This window comes from Ceratotherium simum, chromosome 6 (genome assembly GCF_057802395.1).
Source record: "Ceratotherium simum simum isolate JZ-2026a chromosome 6, ASM5780239v1, whole genome shotgun sequence".
Classification (NCBI taxonomy): domain Eukaryota; kingdom Metazoa; phylum Chordata; class Mammalia; order Perissodactyla; family Rhinocerotidae; genus Ceratotherium; species Ceratotherium simum.
In genome coordinates this window covers 32794204-32817856 of record NC_141905.1, presented here as the reverse complement: position 1 = coordinate 32817856, position 23653 = coordinate 32794204, and the positions used below count along the sequence as shown (strand labels likewise).

Here is a 23653-nt window from a genome sequence, read left to right as displayed (position 1 = left end):
AGTGGGCATTTCCCTTAAATATCATTCCCTCACTGAAGAAGCAGCTTCTGGTACCATTCAAGAACGGTTAAAAAATGCATATTTACTTTGTGTAAAGTTGTCAGTTGGGTGCAGTTTTCGGATAAAAGCAGTTTCAGAGAGGTTCATTTCCTGTGCAATTTTTTGATGCATGTCTTCACCCAATTTCTAAATTAGAAACAAAAGGTTATCGAGACTCAAGAATTGCAAATCAGACTTCCTTGGACAGCAACTGCCATTAGTTAATAACGAGTTTAGTGATATTAAAAGTTACATGCTTAAAAGGAAATAATTGCTAAGGAATTTAAGGCACTTTCATAAAGATTGTTTTTGGGAAATCCATGCTTGTAGCACTCTGTGAAGAGATGTACAAAGATAGAACAGACTCTGAAAAACCTACTGGCCTGGCCTATCCTTTGTCAGATTATTACCAAGTATATCTGAGAGAGTGTGTGCTCTCTTCTAAAAACAATCTCTATAAATGGAAACTCCACAAATCTCCCTTTCTTGCTGGATAAAGAGATGTTTGGCACCGCCTCTGGATAGTGACCAGTCTGCCCCTATCTATGCATGGTTCACTCTCTTTCATGAGTCAGGCCTCAGGCAAGAAGTCACTTCCTCCAGGAAGTCTTCCAGGCCATTCTGTCCAAAAGCACTCTCTCCTCCCCAGAGCTTAGACCACCTGAGATTACCTAGTGTGTCCCTTTACTGTCTGTCCCCCCCACCTCTGACTCTGAGCTCTATGAGGGCACAAACTGTGCTATCTTGCTTTGTCCTGCCTTAGAAGAATGCCTTGTATTCATCCCAGGATGGTAGGAGCTCAATAAATATTTGCTGAAAGAATAAATACATTATTCACTTAATGTTCATTAAAAAAACCCTCAATATAGATATTTTTATCCATTTATAGATGAAGAAATTAAACATGGAGAGGTTGTGTAATATCCTAAGAACACAATATACCTAATAAATAGTAGAGTGATTAATAACGTGTGCTTTGCAAATGGTAACAACCAGTGAATCTAGAGGAAAGATATATGGATGTTCATTGTACCATTCCTGAAACTTTTCTGTAGGTTTTTAATTTTTCAAAATAAAATGTTTAAAAAAATAATGCTGGCTTTGGAAACAGACAGAATTGGATTTGTATCCTGGGTCAGCCCCTAGTAGCAGTGCAAAAGTGGCCAAGTCATTTAATCTCATGGAGCCTCAGTTTGCACAAGCTTTAAAATGAGGACAATAGTACTTAAGTCAAGGGCTATTATGGACACATACATTCATATATATGCACACACACATTCCTCTTAAGAAAAAAACGGATCAGAAATATGAGTTTTCCTTTTGAGAATGAAAATCAATTTTTTAATCGACAAAATGCTCACTAGATTTTGAATTCTAAAGAAATCTGAAAACAAATGCATTTTTTCTTTGGCCAAACTTACTATTCTTGAGCTCCTGAAACCCAGAAATAAGAATTATAGCTTTCTACTAATAAATTCATAATTCATTTATCTGAGTTATGCAAGTTAAATACTCTTTTAGTTGAGTCAATTTCTTTTGAAACATTTTCCATATACTTGTATAAGGCATAAAACAGTGGTTATTGTGAAAAATCAGTCATGATTTTTAAATTATCAGCTGATATAAAAATCCTAGCAGGAGACTTACTAAGCTTTTCTTAAAGGAGCAGTGTATTCAAAATCTATAGAAGCTCTGTAGTCCTATAGAAAGAGAAATCACTTGAGAAATTGATACTTATTTTCTGAAACCCCAAACATAACACAATGGTTTTGGTTTTTACTTGACGTTTTTCTTTCAAAAGATTAAATCCAATAATGCACATAAAGTGCTCATCACAGAGCCCAATACATGGTTAAGTACCTGATAAATGTTAGCTTTTTATTTTGAGTGGCTCAAAGCCCATGCTTTAACCTGCCACACTACCCTGCCTCCTCATAACAAAGACAAACTATACTATTCCTTTAACATGCTGGAGACATGAAAACAAATGTCTATCAGATAAAATGGACTCCTACAACGTACAACGTTTCTGAGGGGAAAGCGGCAATCAATCAATTACCGAGTGCTGTGCTGGGCCAATAGCATCAGCACCACTACCAAGGGAATTTGTTAGAAATGCAGAGTCTCAGGCCCCACCCCAGACCTTCTGAATCAGAATCTCCAGTTTAACCAGATCCGAAGGTGATCCCTCTGCACATTAACATTTGAGAAGTCCTGGTGCATAAGATAACGGCCCTGTGTTAAAGGGGCTTAGTGTCTCGGTGGGAAGTCAAGACAGACACAGAAAGCAACAGTGAGCAACACCAGAGAGTATGTAATTGAGATACATAGATTTTAACAATAAATACTCTAGGACTTTAAAGATGAGGCCTTGAGGTGGACTTAGAAAAGGGCAGATTTTGGTGAGGTGGGCAGGAAAATGTGGGCAAAGAGCTTTGTATTAGAGAAGCTTCTTGGGCAAGTCACTTGACTTCACACTGTTCTCCTTCTGTTAGATCTTTGACATTCTAGGATTCTATGAGCCAAGGTAAGGAAAATTAAGATGGTAGGAATGAAGTGGAGTGAGCACCTGTCACACCTGCGGGCCTTGGGATGGAGAAGTCTCAGCTGAGTAAAGGAGTTGGGAGGGGGCTGCTGGGGCCGCCCAGCCAACAAAGCAAAGATGTTAACAATTGAACTCAAGCACTTTCCATGGCCTGTTGGATGTTCCCTGTGGAAACTGGCCCACATGCCCGTGCATGCAAGACCTGAGAGAAACTGGGAGCCATTTAATTCTCTAGTGTGGAGTCTGCAATCACAGGTCTCAATGGTGATTGAAGGTATGATAAAGAAAAGCCTATGCTGGTCTTCCTGGATTTGCCTCCTTGGCTGCAGAACCCTACACTGCCTGCCAGTCCTTCCTCTATCTGATCTGTCCAAACTCCCTACCCTTGTCCTTCCTTCCTTTGTGTATTGCTTCTCTCAACCTTTAGGATAAGAGTCTCTAAAAGCATTAAAGCATCCGACATTGTAGCCAAGCTTACCATCTATTGGTAATAGATTTCTTTGCAAATGGGCTTTTTTTGCACATGAGTTAGAACACACACTTCACTGACCATCACTCTTTAATCCTCTCTGCCTTGGTATATTGCACCGACTGCAATTTGAATTTCTGTAACTATAATTTCTGTCCCAGGACACTTACAATGCACCTGCTATTTGCCTGAGGGACCAAAGACAATGTAGAAAGTTTGATAGTAGCAGCCCTCAATATGCACCACAGGCAGCTGAATTTCTACACTGGAACCAAAGGCCAAGATAATGGTGAATCATGAGAAGCTGGTATTTCTTCAACTTTGAGCTTTAGAAACAAAAGAAAGAGACTGCATCATTCAGAATGTTGAATTTTGGTTCCAATAATTTTTCCATTTTACACTTCAAGCTTATTTTCAAATGCAGCACACAACAGTTATAAACCAATAGCTTTCTCTTTCTTTAATATCCATTTCCTTTCGGCAATCTCATATGAATCAAATTTACAACGGCAAAAACAGACTCGTGTTTGTTTTTCTGAGTTCCAGTGTACGCATTGGGACACTGAGGTTCGTCCCATCCTCAATATGGCCCATAAAAGATCAAGAGTAAAGGTTTAAAATACTCCCATCTTGTGGCAGTTTAGAAATATGACAGCCTAAACATGACAGTCCTGCTATAGATAGATTCCAGCAAAAGAAAAGCACTTGGATATAGAAAGTTCTACATCATCCAAGAAGAAATGGGAGATTCCTTCTGAGGCACTTGGATTTCCTATTGTGAAGTTAGGTCCACACAATGCAGCACTCAAACAGTAGGCCATCTTCAGTTTTTCCTAATGGTTCCTATGGATGCCTTGTCTCTCCAGCTCCATCAAAGAACTCAAAGTTCATACCGACCTTGCATACCCCACCCACGGCACCCCACCAAGGAGAACAAAAGATCAATTATTGTCGGTTAACAGAACTTTTAGGAGATTTTGCCAAAATTTAATTGATTATAATATTTTCACTTTCACTCGACAGATATTTGGCACCTCCCATGTGCTAAGCCATGTGTGTTGGAACAAGTCAGAACAGGTTAAGATCTCATAGAATGTGCAGTCTAGTGAGGAAGACAGGTATTGAATGAATTACAGTAAGAGTGATGCATGCTGCCAACTGAGCAGTAAGGAGTGCTGTGGGAACACATAAAAGGGGAGGACATCTAGTCTAGTGGTGAGCACGGTGGGTTAAAACATGGGCCCTGCTGTCAGGCAGAACTGGAGTGGGATCCTGAGGTCAGCCACTTAGGTAAATTACTTAAACTTCCTTTGTTTTCTCATCTGTAAAATGAGGATAATAATAATAAGACCTACTAATAGAGTGGTCGTGAGGGTGAAGTGAGATAACATATGAAAAGCAATTAGCACAGTATCTGGATGAACTTGCCTGAAGTCATTTCTTCCAAAGCTGAGGTTATATTCCAGAAGCCAATGAGGATACTTGGGAAGTAGAAATTCCCACACTGACATTTCCCCCTCCTTTGCATTGCTCTCTTCTTTCAAATACTGGGCAAAGGAAAACCCTTCAATGCCCTAGAAGAATCTTCTCTGCACTCCTCATCCCTTCTCTGGGCATAAAAATGAGACATGAGGTTGGAACTCCATAGAAACCCCAGAATCCTCTGACTCAATGTGGTCACATCGAGCCAGGGATCCTCTCTCTAAGGAAGGGCACCAAGTTTGGAAATGGCCACTGCGCCATAAGCTTCCCTACATGAGTTAAAGCATGGACTGAACACAGTATTGCTATACACCTGTTTTTCCTTAAATACACAACCCACCAGGCTGTCAAGGGGCTTTTGGTATTCTCTAAATTTAACCAGGAAAAATGGAACAGCAAGCAGTTTAGGAACTAAAACTAAGCATTCCTCTTTAAAAGTGTGAAGCCAATCTTCCCTGCTGTCACTGGAAATGATTGTTAGTGTTTAAAAGAATAAAAATGCATGTACATGAATATTACATTTGATCCTAGCACGGTGTCTAGCACATGGTAGACAGCCAGTAAATGCCAGTTCAATTGGAATAAATGTATACACTGAGCACACAACAAAGTTGTTTTTACAGATAATTTTACCAGGAAAACTCAAGAATAAACCTTTTAGAAGGTTTTATATTAAAAAATAAAGCTTTTTAGAAAAGGTATCCTCTAAAACAATGGTTCTCAACTGGGGGCGATCTTTGATTGTCATGACCGGGAGATAAGGCGGGGGGACTACTGTCATCTAGTGGGTAAAGCCCAAGGATACTGCCAAACATTTTACAGAGCACATGACAGCCTCACACAGCAAAGAACTACCTGGTCCAAAATGTCAATAGTGCTGCTACTGAGAAACCCTACCCTAATCATACTCACATACACATACACATATACATACATACAATAACAACAACAAAACAAAAAAACTTGGGGGTTTGTTAGAATATCAAGGAGAATAAATATGGGCTCCCTACCCCTGTTGATGTGTTATTTTCACTAAATATTAAAGCTGGTTTAGGGGGCCAGCCCAGTGGCGTAGCGGTTAAGTTTACACACACATTCTGCTAAGTAGGCTGGGATTCACCGGTTTGGATCCTGGGCACGGACCTACTCACCGCTCATGAAGCCATGCTGAGGTGGTATCCCATATAGAAGAGCTACAACTCTACAACTATGATACACAACTATGTACTGGGGCTTTGGGGAGAAAAAAAGAAAAAAAAAAAAGAGGAAGATTGGCAACAGACATTAGCACAGGGCCAATCTTCCTCAAAAAAAAAAAAAAGGTGGTTTATAGAAAAATAAGTGAAGTACCACCTCTTATCACTACCACAGCCTTCTGACCTATTCCAATAGTTGGTCATGAGTTCCTGTAGGTTTTTACACAGCTGTCATCGAATGTATCCTTTTCATTTTTTTATATTGTTTCTATACATTTTCCATGTTTCTATATGATCTTTGTCAAATTGATTGTCAGGCATTTGAGGACACCATCAATTTTTTTAAGGTGTTAAATATTTTTTTCAATATCTGTTCTATGTTCCCTTTAGCCTTTAATCTGTTTGTGTTTTCACCTAATGTACAGTGTCATAATTTCCTCATGTGAAAATTTCAAAAAGGGACTTGTCTAGAAAGGAAAATGAAATAAAACTTTAGAATATTATAGAAGCTCTTGGAATGTTGTTACCCAGAATTTTTTCTTTTCCTTCCAGCAGTCTTTCATCAAGTATTCGAAAAGCTCAAAGTGCAATTACCTAGTCTTTAGTCTGTCCTCCAAGTTCTTCTGTGGTTAGTCTCATCTTGGTCAAATTTTAAATAATTTTAAACAAAACAAAACAAAAAAGACTATTCCTTGAAGCCATGCACTTAAAATCTGAAGTATTTTCTCCTCCATAAAACCCAATGTTGTTCCGTTCTCTGAGTCCCCACTGTACCTGGCACTTTTAGGTCTTTTAGCCTCTGTGGTTTAACTACTGAATAACGATCAGGTTTACATGTCTGTTTCCTGCACTAGACTTTGAGCACCTCAAGGGCAGGCAAACTTACTAATCTTTGTACCTCCCGTCCCAACCCCAGAGCCTGGTTCATGTATTTATACGTTAATGACAGGCTATAAATGCCTACTGAACTGTGGTCAACATTATGAAGTTTAGCACTTATTTGTCTTAATATTTTCCTGAATTTACTTGTGTCCTCTCTAGGTGTTTCAGGTCTCCACTGTCTCCAGCCGTGGGTAAAAGAATCCAAGGGCAGAAACCACAGTTTATACTTTCACTATCATTTTTATTGATTATGAATTGGGGGAAGTGCTCAATTAGCCTCCAGGAGAACAGGACTCTCATGTCCAGAGAATAGAAAACTAGCAAACTAGTCCTTAGATATCTATTCAGTTGTCCCTGACAGGCCATCAAATGAGCCTGGTCTCACAGGTCCAAGGCCAAGAAGAAGTGAGCTGGGAGACTCGTAAGAGAGCATCCCGAATCATGGACTGCGTCATCTTCTTTTTTTTTTTTTTTTTAAAGATTTTATTTATTTTATTTTTTCCCCCCAAAGCCCCAGTAGATAGTTGTATGTCATAGCTGCACATCCTTCTAGTTGCTGTATGTGGGACTCGGCCTCAGGATGGACGGAGGAGTGGTGCCTCAATGCACACCCGGGATCCGAACCCGGGCCACCAACATTGCAGCGCGCGCACTTAACCACCAAGCCACAGGGCCGGCCCTGCGTCATCTTCTTTTTCTCTCTTCCATTCATACTGAAGCATATTGCTTTGAACTGTGCTAAGTTCTTTGCTTAAATTTTTATTTCTTAGTTTTTCCAAATACATAAATAACATGTAAGATATATTTTAATGGAGAAATAGAGATAGATAGATGGATAGATAGATATAATTAAGTCTGGTGTTTAGTGAGTATACTGGAGGTAAAAGGAGTAAATTGAAGAATAATGCTAATTCTTGTCATCTGGTGGAAATTGAGTACATAAATCACTTGAAACTATTTTCAAAACTCTTCAAGGGGGGCTGGCCCCATGGCTTAGCGGTTAAGTATGCGCGCTCCACTACTGGTGGCCCGGGTTCGGATCCTGGGCGCGCACCGACGCACCACTTCTCCGGCCATGCTGAGGCCGTGTCCCACATACAGCAACTAGAAGGATGTGCAACTATGACATACAACTGTCTACTGGGGCTTTGGGGGAAAAAAAAAAAGGAGGAGGATTGGCAATAGATGTTAGCTCAGAGCCAGTCTTCCTCAGCAAAAAAAAGAGGAGGATTAGCATGGATGTTAGCTCAGGGCTGATCTTCCTCACAAAAAAAATAAATAAATAAAATAAAACTCTTCAAGGATATTACATGGGGACATGGGGCAAGTATACTAAGACTTGACAAGCAGTTTTAGTCAATTCCACAATTCCTTTACGTGAAGTTATGTTTGCCAGATTGTTTCTAAAGAAAGTTCACGATTTAGAATCTGGTTGTTACTTCTTCTCTCACTAATCCTCCCAAGCTCTTGTGTTACTTGATAAAGCCTATTAACTTTATTACTTTCTGCATTTTGTGGTTGGAAAATGCCAGCGCAAGGTTGCGTAATGAATGTATCACGAAGGTGAGATAAGGACTCTTGATCACCATTTTGCTGCTCCACTTGAGGGAGAAAATAAGTGTATCAAGGACTCAATTAACAATATTCACTTATCTCAGTAAAGCCTCAGCTGTTCTCCATCTTGCTGCATACTAGACTCACTTGTGGAGCTTAAAAAAACAGTGCTGCCTGGGTCCCACCCCCAGAGATTCTGTTCTAATTGGTCTGGGATACAGCTTGGGCATGGGAATTTTTAAAGCTCCTTGGGTGATTTTAATGTGCAGACCAGCTTGACAGTCACTGCACTTGAAGGCCCCAACACACACTTTGCCCAACTTAATAAGACTTATTTAAGATCATCAATTGCTCACTGTGTTCCTGAAGTAATTCTCAAATAATCAACTCTTGCACTAACTGCTCTGAGTGGAAGGCTTGTTTCCTAATATCTAGGTACTAATACAAAGCACCTAAGATCAAGGAATATTTGACTACTCTGTTAATACTAATCCTGATCAAAAAGCCATTTTTAAAATGAGACTTTCAGTAAACTAATTTCTCCCTATATTAGAGCTTAATCCCTTCTATCTTTCTGCTTAATTACTTAATTCATTGCAAAATGTCTCATTTCTTTGCCCTGAAAATAATTTCTAATTGTCTGAATTATAGGAAAAGTTAAAGATATCCAGCTAGAATCTTTTATGCTAAATGTAATATCAGTCATGTCCAGTCACATAAAACTCATCTAATTTCATTCTCCTCCACGTTTGGTGCTAACTCTATGAAAACCAGATGGCTAAAACGGAGCTCTAGTTCTTCTTTTTTTTATTGTCTCTAGTTCTTCTTTACATGAATCTTCATCTCTCTAGACTTAAGTGTCTAGGTGTATGCATTCTTGTCATATAATTTGGTCAAAATCAACTTGCAACATGAACATTGCTGATATCAGTTGACAAAGTATACAAACCAAAGAGGTAAACAAACAGGTAGGTCTGGTTTTTTAAGAAATACTTGGTTCTACAGTAATCTAGAATTTCAGGCACTGTGCTTCAAAACAAAATACTTACATTTTCTAGGAGGCAAACAGCAGCAGGATTCCCACAAAATGCTTTTGTTGTGAATGCATCTGCTATGAAAATAGGGAGCTTCATTTCCTTGCAGGCTGTTTTTGCAAGCTCTCAAAATTGCTGGTAGCCTGCTTTACTTCTTGTTGCACAAAACAAAAAAGTTAATTTTTTACTTGGTGTACTGAAGCAATTAGCAGTTCCCAGATGCAAAGTCAAGCAATTATTCTAACACACCTACATTTAAAGATACATGATCCCCTAATTTTTTTAAGCCTGTAAATTGAATTTGTTTTGAAATACTGCATGAATAGAATATTTTCTTTTCAGGTTTTGTATTGACGTTTCATACTGTACATATACTTAACAACATAATCATATTCTGCCTTAGAATAGCCAAAACTAGCTCAGGCTACATTTTTAATGAAGTGTATGAAACATCCAAGGGGCACACATGTTGCTTACAGTCTCCCAATGAGTATGACTACCCTTTATTGATTTATTTTAAATTGAAGTATAGTTGACATACAATATTATGTTAGTTTCAGGTATATACTATCTTTTTAAAAGAATGCATTTTTCTAATTATAAAAAATATGTTGATTATAAAAAATTGGAAAATTAAAAAGTGACCCATAACCACTCAAATCAGCAATGATTTTTTTTTTACTTAACATAGTCAAAGGAGCCTCAGGCTTTAATTAATTTTATGTTATTGTATAAATCTGCAGATGGTGACGTTTTTGAGCTCGTGATACAGATTTGTTAAAGCTTTTCATGATAAAAATAATACTTTCTCTTTACTGGAAATCTATAAAATACAAGAAGCAAAAAAAAAAGAAGAATCTCCTATACTTCCACTCCCTAGAGATAAGTTCTGTTAACATTCTGGGTGTTTCCTCTGCTTTACTAGAAAGCATCAGTTTTGTTATAGTAATGGAGGGATTCCTCCCTCCCAAAGTTATAGAACTTGAAGAAAATTCAGCAAAGTAGGGGTGCTTTGTTTGAATCCAAAAGAAAATAACCCATCCTAACATGCCCTCTAGGCAGCTCCCAGGCCTACAGGTTTGTTTCTTTTTGTTAATTTTTATACAAGTGTTTTGCTTCACTTTCTTGCCAAATGCCTGCGTTTTAAAATTTTTTTTTATTGAGCTATAATTGACATGTAACATTATATTAGTTTCAGGTGTACAACATGATTCACTATTTGTATATACTGCGAAATGAGCACAAGTCTAGTTAACATCCATCACCATATATAGTTACAAAAAAAATTTTTTTCTTGTAATCAGAACTTTTAAGATCCACTCTCTTAGCAACTTTCAAATATGCAATACAGTATTATTAACTATAGTCACCATGCTGTACATTACATCCCCATGACCTAATTATTTTATAACTTGAAGTTTGTACCTTTTGATCCCCTTCAATATCTTCACTAAGTTTGTACCTTTGACCTCCAAGCAATAGCATTATTATTTTAGATATACAGTTTTTAATCAGAATTTTTACCCTCTTAACAGTGTAGCATTAGTATTTTCCAAGGGCACTAAATGCTTCAAAAATATCATTTTAATAGACATACAATAGACTTATGGATATGCTATAATTTATTTAATCATTTACCTTTTGGTGAATATTTATTTCTAATTTTTCACTTGTAAAGATAATGTAGTGATCAAATTGCTGAATGTAAATCTTGGTCTGCACTTCTGATTCTCTCATTAGAAAAGATTCCTAAAAGTGAAATCCCTGGGTCAAGCATAGAGATATCTTAACTTACACATATAGTTAAATTTATCTTCAGAAGGAATGTACCAATTCAGACAGCATATGAAAGTGTCCTACCTATTGCTACTCTGATAGATAAAAAATATCTTGAGTTTTCATTTGTGTTTCTTGAATTAATCTAACCAGACTGTAAAGAGCATAAAGTCAGAACTTCTTGTTTTTCTTCACTGCTGTAATTTCAGTTCCTAGAACAGTGCCTGGCACATCATAAATATTTATTGAATTAATTAAGTAAACAATATGCTGAGCATACATCAAAACTGGACTTTCATACATTGACTGACAAATACTTAGAGTTTCTCAACATGGTATCATCTGCCAGCCAACATTTCAGTTTCAGTAGCATCATCATTATTGACAGTACATTGCAGTTTGTTTATGCAATTATTTGGAAGTTTTATTATAGAGTGCCTTTATTTTAGAAAATTTGAATGGAGAACAGAAACAAATTAAAGTTCTGACAATGAAGCATAATTTTCATAAGTGTAATAGAGGCCGGCCCCGTGGCTTAGTGGTTAAGTGCATGCGCTCTGCTGCTGGCGGCCCGGGTTCAGATCCCAGGCGCGCACGGACGCACCGCTTCTCTGGCCATGCTGAGGCCATGTCCCACATGCAGCAACTAGAAGGATGTGCAGCTATGACATACAACTATCTACTGGGGCTTTGGGGGAAAAAATAAATAAATAAATAAATAAATAAATAAATGTAATAGAATTGATATTATTATGGAAATCATAGGTGTGCCAAAAGGAGCAAGTTTTTAGCCTCATTGAACTTCAGCCTCATGGGTCTTAGCCACCAGCTACATGTTCAATGGGATGAGAAAATATATATTGAAAAGACTGTCTTATTTTTCTATAGTCATTATGAATTCCACGTGAAAGTTTTAAAAATAATATGTTTGTTTAAATAGTCTTCTGAAGTTTCTTAATCTAATTCAGTACAGAAGAATAAAATTTTACAGCTAAGTACTTTATCAGGCTTCCAGAAATACTGCATTGCTTCTCAAATGAAAACATTTCTTTAAAGGGAAAAAATTCTCAAAGACTCTAATAGCCAATGTCATTTGCCTGTTTAACAGCCACCTCCCTCCACCCCACACGCACACACTGGAGCTTCTCTTTTCCTAAAAGAACTCTGGTTTTTTTTCGGGGGAGGCAATGTGCCCAGCCCCATCAATGAATCACAAATGGTCTAAGCCAATCAGAACAGTCTCATTCTCCTTTGCCAGATGCTCACTATTCCAGATTCTCTTGCAGCTAGAGATGGCCACATGATCCAATTAGGGAAAGATTGCTGGAGGGATTCTGCGGAAAATATTTTGCTTTCTGTAAAAGGGGCAGATCTGAGAGGAGAGTGGACTATCACTGCCCCTCCTCTTTTTCCTGTCTTGAACATGTTGCTGATGCCTGGAAATGCAACAATTATCTTTTGACCATGAAATGACAAATATGAAGATGAAAAGCTAACAAACTAGGTAAGAAAGAAAGAGTATAGGTTCTTGACGATACAGTTAACCTGCTAAATAAACATTAGAAGCTCCTACTTCCAAACTTCTTAAGTAAACAACAAATGTCCTTAAGGTTCAAGTCATTGTTAGTCCATGTGGTAGCAAAAGTAATGGCTCCCCAGAGCATCATGGCAGAGTGAGCTTCCTCCATTGAACTCTCCCCCTCTAAGACCCAACAAAAAGGACATTCATATTCCAACAGAAGCTATTCACACAACACGGAGGATGTCTGAGGCACCCAGGCAGCCATACACCCGAGGACTGAGGTTCTGGAATCTCCAAAGTAAGTGGAAGGAGGTAAGAGGCTCTCCCTTCCTTCCCCAAGGACTGCGACCCAGAGACCGAGACAGTGCGGCTCTCAGAGGAGGGGGAGGGGTGGCTCGCCATGTGAAAAACGGTGCTCTGCAAGACCCCTCACAGCCTGAAGGGATTCCCCTACAGAGCGAGCGGAACTGTTGCGAGGGTAGTTTCAACAAGCTAGCCCCTCAGGAGAGCAGAGAGCAACAGCGAGGAGAGAAACCTCTGACATCGGGGAGGGGAAAGTAAGCGCCCCTCCCCCACCCGGCCCGCCCAACTGGTGCTTCAGCACAGCAGTGCTTCAGCTCAGCCCCGTCCCCAACGCAGCGGCTCCCAGGCACCCAGGCCCGACCAGTAGTGGGGCGAGCCTGTGCCCCTGCACTAGAGGCAGCGGCAGCTTAGTCCCCACCACGCCACAGCCCCAGCTGCTCCAGCTGGACCAAGCCATGGTCCCAGCTTCCCCAGCTCCACCGGGCCACGGCCCCAGCTCTTTCAGCTGGAACGTGCCCCACCCCCAGCTCCTTCAGCTTGACTGCCCCCCGCCCCCGCCACAGCGGCTTCGGCTTGGCCTGTGCGCAGGCTCCAGCTGACTTGGCGCCAGCAAGTTTGGCCCGCCGCACTCCAGTTCCAGCTTCTTTGGCCCAGCGCACTCCAGTTCCAGCTTCTGTGGCCCAGCAGCACTCCAGCTCCTCCTTCTTCAGCTCAGCGCACTCCAGTTCCAGTTTCTTTGGCCCAGTGCACTCCATTTCCAGCTTCTTTGGCCCAGCAGCACTTCAGCTGCAGCTGCTTCAACCCACCTGCACCCAAGCCCCAGCTGCTTCAGCCTAGCTATGCTCCAGCCCCAGCTGTTTCCACGCTTCCCCCCCAGTAGCCTCCACTCAGCCACGCCTCAGATCAGGCAGGGGCTGACGAGAGTGCCCGCAGATTGAGGCAGGCTAGAATACACAGCCATTGACCCCCACCCAGTGGCAGCAAGAGGAAACTGTGACCATATATTTTCACTATGAGGAAAGGTAAGCCAACACCAACAGGCACCATGCAAAAATATATTAAATCTCCAGACCAAAAGGAAAATGAGAAGCACCCAGAAGTCAACCCGGAAAGCACAGAAACGTATAACCTTAACAACAGAGAATTCAAAATAGCCATCATAGAAAAACTTAATGAAATACAAGAAAACACAGACAGACAATTCAATGAAATCAGGAGTTTCTTCACAAAAGAGATTGAAACTATAAAAAAAAACCAATCAGAAATCTTACAGATGAAAAACACAATAGAGGAGATAAAGACAAATCTGGAAGCTTTAAGCACCAGAGCCGACAATATGGAGGAAAAAATTAGCAATATTGAGGACAGCAATGGAGAAGTGCTCCAGGTGGAGGAGAAAAGAGAACTAATACTAAAAAGAAATGAAGAAACTCTCTGAGAACTATCTGACTCAATTAGGAAATCCAACATAAGGATTATAGGTATTCCAGAGGGAGAAGAGAAGGAAAAAGGAGCAGAGAACTTGTTCAAATAAATAATATCTGAGAACTTCCCAAACCTGGGGAAAGAACTGGAAATACCAGTGAATGAAATCAACAGATCTCCTAAATATACCAACACGAAAAGACCCTCTCCAAGGCATATAGTAGTAAAGCTGGCAAAAGTCAATGACAAAGAAAAAATATTAAGGACAGCTAGACAAAAAAAAATAACATTCAAAGGATTTCCTATCAGGCTCTCAGCTGATTTCTTGACAGAAACTTTACGGGCTAGATGAGAGTGGAACGATATATTCAAAATTCTGAAGGACAAAAACTTTCAGCCAAGAATACTCTATCCAGCAAAAATATCCTTCAGATATGAGGGAGAAATAATAACTATCCCAGATAAACAAAAGCTAAGGGAGTTCATTGCCACAAGACCCCCACTACAAGAAGTGCTCAAGAAGGCCCTCATCCCTGAGGAAAAAAAGAGAAAGGGGATTCAAAGTTTTGAACGAGGAGGAAAATAGATCGACAAAACCAGAAAAATTGCAGTCCTCTGTCAAAACAGATTAGCAAATACTTAATTATAAAACCAAAGATCAAGGGAAGGTAAACACCAAGCATAAATATAACCTCATCATGTTAAACACGAACTCACAACACAAGAAGGAATAAGATGTGACAACAATAACGTAGAAGGGGAAGAGGAAAGGGATCAAATCGACTTAGTCTAAGGGAATAAAGGCCATCAAAAAATGGACTATCACTTCCATGAGATGTTTTATACAAACCTCATGGTAACCACTAACCAAATAATCAGAACAGAATCACACATGATAAAGAAAGAGACAACTAAGAGAACCCCCATACAGAACTACCAAACTGCATTGGCAGTCCGAAACACAGGAGACGAGAAACAAAAGAAATGCAAAAGAACCAGAAAAAGAGCGATAAAATAACAAAAAGCCTTCATACCTATATGTAAATGGACTGAACTCTCCAATCAAAAGACACAGAGTGGTGGGATGGATTGAAAAACAAGACCCAACAATATGCTGTCTCCAGGAAACACATCTCAGCTCTATAGACAAACACAGGCTCAGAATGAAAGGATGGAAGACAATACTCCAAGCTAATGGCAAAAAAAAGAAAGCAGGTGTTGCCATACTTATATCAGACAAAGTTGACTTCAAGATAAAACAGATAAGAGACAAAGAGGGGCAATATATAATCATAAAAGGGACACTCCACCAAGAAGACATATCACTTTTAAATATATATGCACCCAATACAGGAGCACCAAGATACATAAAGCAACTATTAACAAACCTAAAAGAAGATATTAACAACAACGCAATAATAGTAGGGGATCTTAACACCCCACTCTCATCAATGGACAGATCATCCAGACAGAAAATAAATAAGGAAATAATGGACCTAAATGAAAAACTAGATGAGATGGACTTAACAGACATATACAGAGCACTCAATCCAAACACAGCACATTACACATTCTTCTCAAGCACGCATGGAACATTCTCAAGAATAGACCATATGTTGGGAAACAAGGCATGCTTATATAAATTTAAGAAGATTGAAATCATAACAAGCGTCTTTTCAGACCATAGTGCCATGAAGTTAGAAATCAACTACAAGGAAAAAACCGGGAAAGTGACAAAGCTGTGGAGACTCAACAACATGCTACTAAACCACCAATGGATCATTGATGAAATTAAAGGAGAAATCAAAGAATATCTGGAGACAAATGAAAATGAAAATACACCGTACCAACTCATATGGGATGCAGCAAAAGCGGTCCTGAGAGGGAAACTCATAGCAATACAGGCCCACCTTAACAAACAAGAAAAAGCCCAAATAAGCAACCTGAAACTACTCCTAACAGAATTAGAAAAAGAAGAACAAACAAAGCCTAAAGTCAGCAGAAGGAGGGAAATAATAAAAATCAGAGCAGAAATAAATGAAACTGAAATTAAAAAAACAGTAGAAAGGATCAATGAAATGGAGAACTGGTTCTTTGAGAAGATAAAATTGACAAACCCTTAGCCAGACTCACCAAGAAAAAAAGAGAGAAGCCTCAAATAAATAAAATTAGAAATGAAAAAGGAGAAATTACAACAGATACCACAGAAATACAAAAGATTATAAGATGGACCGGCCCCGTGGCTTAGCAGTTAAGTGCGCGTGCTCTGCTGCTGGCGGCCCAGGTTCGGATCCCAGGCGCGCACCAACACACTGCTTCTCCGGCCATGCTGAGGCCACGTCCCACATACAGCAACTAGAAGGATGTGCAACTGTGACATACAACTGTCTACTGGGGCTTTGGGGGGAAAATAAATAAATAAATAAAATTATTAAAAAAAACAAAAGATTATAAGAGAATACTATGAAAAACTATATGCCAACAAATTGGACAATCTAGAAGAAATGGATAAATTCCTAGACTCATACAACCTCCCAAAACTGAATCAAGAAGAAATAGAGAACCTGAACAGACCAATCACAAGTAAAGAGATTGAAACAGTAATCAAAAACGTCCCAAAAAATAAAAGTCCAGGACCAGATGGCTTCTCTGGAGAATTTTACCAAACATTCAAAGAAGACTTAATACCTATCCTTCTCAAACTATTCCAAAAAATAGAGGAAGATGGAACACTTCCCAACACATTCTACGAGGCCAACATCACCCTGATACCAAAGCCAGGCAAGAACAATACTAAGAAGGAAAACTACAGACCAATATCCCTGATGAACATAGATGCAAAAATCCTCAACAAAATATTGGCAAACCGAATACAGCAATACATTAAAAAGATCATACACCATGATCAAGTGGGATTTATACCAGGGACACAGGGATGGTTCAACATCCACAAATCAATCAATGTGATACACCACATTAACAAAACGAGGAATAAAAACCATATGATCATTTCAATAGATGCAGAGAAGGCTTTTGACAAGATCCAACATCCATTTATGATAAAAACTCTCAACAAAATGGGTATAGAAGGAAAGTACCTTAACATAATAAAGGCCATGTATGACAAACCCACAGCCAACATCATACACAATGAGGAAAAACTGAAAGCCATCCCTCTGAAAACAGGGACAAGACAAGGGTGCCCACTCTCGCCACTCTTATTCAACACAGTACCGGAGGTTCTGGCCAGAGCAATTAGGCAAGTAAAAGGAATAAAAGGAATCCAAATAGGCAACAAAGAAGTGAAACTCCCGCTGTTTGCAGACGACATGATCTTATATATAGAAAATCCTAAAGAATCCATTGGAAAACTATTAGAAATAATCAACAACTACAGCCAAGTGGCAGGGTACAAAATCAACTTACAGAAATCAGTTGCATTTCTATATACCAACAACGAACTAACAGAAAGAGAACTCAAGAAGACAATCCCGTTTACAATGGCAACAAAAAGAATAAAATATCTAGGAGTAAATTTAACTAAGGAAGTGAAAGACCTATACAATGAAAACTATAAGACATTATTGAGCGAAATCAATGATGACATAAAGAAATGGAAAAATATTCTAGGCACTTGGATTGGAAGAATAAACATAGTTAAAATGTCCATACTACCTAAAGCAATCTACAGATTCAATGCAATCCCAATCAGAATCCCAAGGACATTCTTCACAGAAATAGAACAAAGAATACTAGCATTCATATGGGGCAACAAAAGACCCCGTATAGCTAAAGCAATCCTGAAAAAGAAGAACAAGACCGGAGGCATCACAATCCCTGACTTCAAAACATACTACAAAGCGATAGTAATTAAAACAGCATGGTACTGGGCCGGCCCCGTGGCTTAGCGGTTAAGTGCTTGTGCTCTGCTACTGGCAGCCCGGGTTCGGATCCCAGGCACGCACCGATGCACTGCTTCCCCGGCCATGCTGAGGCCGCATCCCACATACAGCAACTAGAAGGATGTGCAACTATGACACACAACTATCTACTGGGGCTTTGGGGGAAAAAAAGGAGGAGGATTGGCAATAAATGTTAGCTCAGAGCTGGTCTTCCTCAGCAAAAAAAGAGGAGGATTAGCACAGATGTTAGCTCAGGGCTGATCTTCCTCACCAAAAAAAAAAAAAAAACAGCATGGTACTGGTACAAAAACAGACACACAAATCAATGGAACAGAATTGAAAGTCCAGAAATAAAACCTCATATCTGTGGGAAGCTAATCTTTGACAAAGGAGCTAAGGACATACAGTGGAGAAAGGAAAGTCACTTCAATAAATGGTGCTGGGAAAACTGGACAGCCTCTTGCAAAAGAATGAAAGTAGACCACCTTCTTCCACCATACACAAAAATTAACTCAAAATGGATCAAAGATCTAAAGGTGAGACCTGAAACTATAAAACTCCTGGAGGAAAATATAGGTAGTACACCACTCGCCATCAGCCATAAAAGGATCTTCTTGAATTCCATGTCTACTCAGACAAGGGAAACAAAAGAAAAAATAAACAAGTGGGACTTCATCAGATTAAAGAGCTTATACAAGGCAAAGGAAACCAGGATCAAAATGAATAGGGAACCCACCAGCTGGGAAAAAATATTTGCAAACCGTATATCTGACAAGGGATTAATCTCCATAATATATAAAGAACTCACACAACTGAATAACAAAAAAAACAAACAACCCAATCAAAAAATGGGCAGAGGAAATGAACAGACACTTCTCCAAAGAAGATATACAGATGGCCAATAGGCACATGAAAAGATGCTCAACATCACTAGTCATCAGGGAAATGCAAATCAAAACCACACTAAGATATCACCTTACACCCATTAGAATGGCTATAATCACCAAGACAAGAAGCAACAAATGCTGGAGAGGCTGTGGAGAAATGGGAACCCTAATCCACTGCTCATGGGAATGCAAACTGGTGCAGACTCTATGGAAAACAGTATGGAGATTCCTCAAAAAATTGAAAATAGAAACACCTTATGATCCAGCTATCCCACTACTGGGTATCTACCCAATGAACCTGAAATCAACAATCCAAAGAGGCTTATGCACTCCTGTGTTCATCGCAGCATTATTCACTATAGCCAAGACATGGAAGCAACCCAAGTGTCCCTTGAGTGATGAATGGATAAAGAAGATGTGGTATATATATACCATGGAATACTACTCAGCCATAAAGAAAGACAAAATCGTCCCATTTGCAACAACATGGATGGACCTGGAGGGTATTATGTTAAGTGAAATAAGCCAGAATGAGAAAGACAAACAGGGCATGATTGCACTCATATGTGGAAGATAAAGCAACACATGGACAGATAGAACTGTTTGGTGGTTACCAGGGGCTAGTGGGGTGGGGGGTGGGCACAAGGGGTGGAGAGATGCACTTATATGGTGACTGACAAACAATAATGTACAACAAAACTTTCACAATAAAAAAAATGAAAAAAAAAATAATGGTTCCCCAAAGATGTCCACATCCTAATTCCAAGAACCTGTGAATATGTTATGTTACATGGCAAGGGGGAATTAAGATTGCAGATGGGATTAAGGTTGCTAATCAACTGACCTTAAAATAAGATTATTCTCGATTATCCAGTGGACCCAATGTCACAGGGGTCTTTAAAAATGGAAGAAGGAGGCAGAAAAGTCCAAGTCAGAGAGACATTTGAACATGCTATGCTGCTGGCTTGAAGACAGAGGAAGGAGCCACAAGCCAAGGAATGTAGGTGGTCTTTAGAAATCGGAAAAGTCAAGGAAACAAATTCTCCCCTAGAGCCTCTAGAAGGAACAAATTTGGATTAGTCCGTTCAGGATGCCATTGCAAAATGCCATAGACTGAGTGGCTTAAACAGAAATTTATTTTCTCACAGTTTGGAGTCTGAGAAGTTGAAGGTCAGGATGCCAACAAATTTGGTTTGTGGTGAGGACTCTCTTCTTGGCTTACAGATAGCCACCTTCTTGCTATGTCCTCACATGGCAGAGAGAGGAAGGGAGCAAGCTCTCTGGTAGCTCTTCTTATAAGAACACTAATCCCGTCATGAGGACCCCACCCTCACAACCTCATCTAAACCTAATTACCTCCCAAAGGCCCCATCACCAAATACCATCTCATTGGGGGTTACAACTCTAAGATATGGATTTGGGGGGGAGGAGGACACAATTCAGTCCATAGCAGCACCCCTGCTAACACTTTGATTTTAGCCCAGTGACATCCATTTTGGACTTCTGATATCCAGAACTATAAAATAATAAATTTGTGTTGTTGTTAGCCACTACGGTTGTGGTCATTTGTTACAGCAGCAATAGCAAACTAATATAGTCCAATATTCTGTTACTTGCAGCCCAACACAATCCTAATTTCCAAGAACAATAATAATAGTTAATACTTATTGAGCCCTTATTATGTGCTAGGCATGGTTCTAAGAACCTCTAATCCTCAGACAACCCCCATGAAATAGATACTATTGTAATCTCCCTCTCCATTTTACGGATGAATAAATGGAGGCTCAGAGAATTTAAGTAAATTTAAACCCAAAGAGTCTAACTCCAGAGTCCATGTTCTTAATCACTATGCCTTAGAATGTATCCAAGGACCATAAGTGAGAAACACTCACTTAAGGAACTAAAATCTTAGTTCCATGAAATTGTAAACTATCACTACATAGTGATATGAGTGACAAGAGAAATTTTGTCTTAAGTGTTAAAATAGTTTTCTAGACCATCATTAAAATGAAAACTCAGAATTTAAAAATTCTCAGAATTTGCAGACACTCAAGAATACACAGGACCTTGGTACAAGAAACCCTAGAAAACTATATTATCTTGTGTATGAAAACTAAAGAATTATTTCTGATTAAATAAAAAGAGTTGTTGGCCAAGTATAAGTTTCTTAAGCATTTTTATTTGTTCTAAAACAGTGGTTCTCAGATTTTAGCATGCATCAGAATGATCTGCGGGACTTGTTAAAACACAGATTGCTGGACTCCATGCCCAGAATTTCTGACTTTGTAAGTCTAAGGTGGGGCCCAAGAATTTACATTTCTAACAAGTTCCCAGGTGATGCTGATGCTGCACTTAGAGAATCACTATAGAAAGAGCATGAGGGCCGGCCCCGTGGCTTAGTGGTTAAGTGCGCTTGCTCCGCTGCTGGCGGCCTGGGTTCGGATCCCGGGTGCGCACCAATGCACCGCTTCTCTGGCCATACTGAGGCCGTGTCCCACATACAGCAACTAGAAGGATGTGCAACTATGACATACAACTATCTACTGGGGTTTTGGGGCAAAAAAAATAAAGAAAAAGAAAAAAAAAAAGAAAGAGCATGAAATTTCTAACACCATAAATGTATAAAAAATATTTTTCTAAAATGTATTATATAATTTTATTTTAATTTTTATTCTGGGTCAAAAGGTAGAAAAAGGAAATTATTTTTTAATCATCTAACTTAATCAATTAATATCCCTGTTTGTATTCTATGCTAGCAGATTATGCTTCAGGTAGGATTCACATTAACAACTTAATTTTCAAAAATTACTGTGTATTTCACAGCTGGTGGGAATGCAAACTGGTGCAGCCTCTATGGAAAACGGTATGGAGATTCCTCAAAGAATTAAAAATAGAGACGTCCTATGACCCAGCCATCCCACTACTGGGACTATATCCAATGAACCTGAAATCAACAATCCAAAGAGGCTTATGCACCCCTATGTTCATTGCAGCATTGTTCACTATAGCCAAGAAGTGGAAGCAACCTAAGTGTCCCTCGACTGACAATTGGATCAAGAAAATGTGGTATATATATACAATAGAATACTACTCAGCCATAAAAAAAGACAAAATCGTCCCATTTGCAACAACATGGACGGGCCTGGAGGGTATTATGTTAAGTGAAGTAAGCCAGAAAGAGAAAGACAAACACTGTGGAATTCACTCATATGTGGAATATAAACCAACACATGGACAGAGAAAACCGTATTGTGGTTACCAGGGGCAATGGGGGTGGGGGGGGCACAAGGGGTGAAGGGAGACATATATGGTGATGGAAAAACAAAAATGTACAACCCAAAATTTCACAATGTTAAAAACTATTAAAACATCAATTAAAAAATAAATTTTTTTTAATTAAAAATAATTACTGTGTATTTCCTAAATGCCAGGTACATGCTAGAATTTGGGGATAAAATGATGAATGAGTCACTAACTCTTTCTCAAGGAATTCTCAGCCAATGGGGAGACCAATGTAAAAAGTACAATATGAAAGAAAAAGATATAGATAAAATGCTTAGGAACACAATGAGAGAGCAATAACTCTGCCCAGGAAACAGTCAGAGGGAGCTCCAGAGATGAGGTGACATTGGAGTGGGTGCAAAAACACAAAAAAGTGTTCAGCAGTTCCAGAAGATGGGAACAGGCACCTTTGACAGAGTGCATGGATGGATCAGAGGGCAAGCAACTGGATATGGAAATAGAAGGGGGAAGAGGATAAGAGAGGGTGGAGATGAGGCTATAAAGACCTGCTGGAGCCAATGTTCATGATTTGGTCTTCATCTTTGTGGGTTCAGAAATCCAAAGTTCAGTTCAACAGCTACTGTGTGTCAGGCTCCAATGCTCGGCGCCCAGGGAGAGGTGAGAGGCTCATGAATATGCCATGCCTCTCTACCCTGAGGATCTAATTTAGAATTTATTTCTGAAGATGTCTCTCTTTTTCTCTCTCTCTCCTTAAAATTTTGATTTCATTTCTGTAAGGAAAAGGCAACTTTAACCTCCCCTGAATCACTGAGAGAAAATTTGAGGCAGGTAAAGTTTAAGCAAATTGCCTTTTTTTTTCTTTCTGAGGAAGAGTCGCCCTGAGCTAACGTCTGTTGCCAATCTTCCTCTATTTTGTATGTGAGCCACCATCACAGCATGGTCACTGATAGACAAGTGATATAGGTCCACACCCAGGAACCGAACTCAGGCTGCCTAGGCAGGAACGCTCTGAACTTAACCACTAGGCCACCAGTGCTGGCCTGTGACTTGCCTTTCTTTACCCAGTAAGTGTGAAGCCAGGTACCTGAGGGTTACCGTAAATATTCAATAAGAAAATGATTACCTTTTGACCTTTTTCCCAACACACACATGGATGAAAAGAAATTAATCTTGTTAATTTGTTGTTTTTCTTATTTAACCCGAGGGGTGACACAAGGGTCACAAGGATTTATGAGCTTGTGCTGTACAAGAAAAAGAATGCCTTCAAGGGAGTTACAATCATCAGAAAACCAGCCCCCAGCTGCCACTGACACCAGAAGTCAGATTGCCCAAGGGCTTATCTGGAGTGAAGGAAATATGGATTATCCCTTTGTTTCTCTGAAACTCTTCCTGCC

At 39.5% G+C, this 23653-nt stretch overlaps 1 protein-coding gene across 4 annotated transcripts in view; it reads right to left on the bottom strand.

Moving 5' to 3' along the window:
• PBLD (phenazine biosynthesis like protein domain containing) overlaps positions 1–23653 on the bottom strand; it is a 46276-nt gene that overhangs the window by 11187 nt on the left and 11436 nt on the right. For 2 of the 4 annotated variants that reach the window (XM_004427066.3, XM_087432135.1), the window contains exons 2-3: positions 9217–9355; positions 87–186 (exon numbers count right to left, since the gene is read on the bottom strand). In XM_004427066.3, the coding sequence (XP_004427123.1) occupies positions 87–186; positions 9217–9300 (184 nt within the window). In that variant the 5' untranslated portion in view covers positions 9301–9355. Of the gene's footprint in view, positions 1–86; positions 187–3223; positions 5785–9216; positions 9356–23653 lie in introns of those variants that run through there. The other 2 variants (XM_087432134.1, XM_014784909.2) reach the window with 2 other exon arrangements.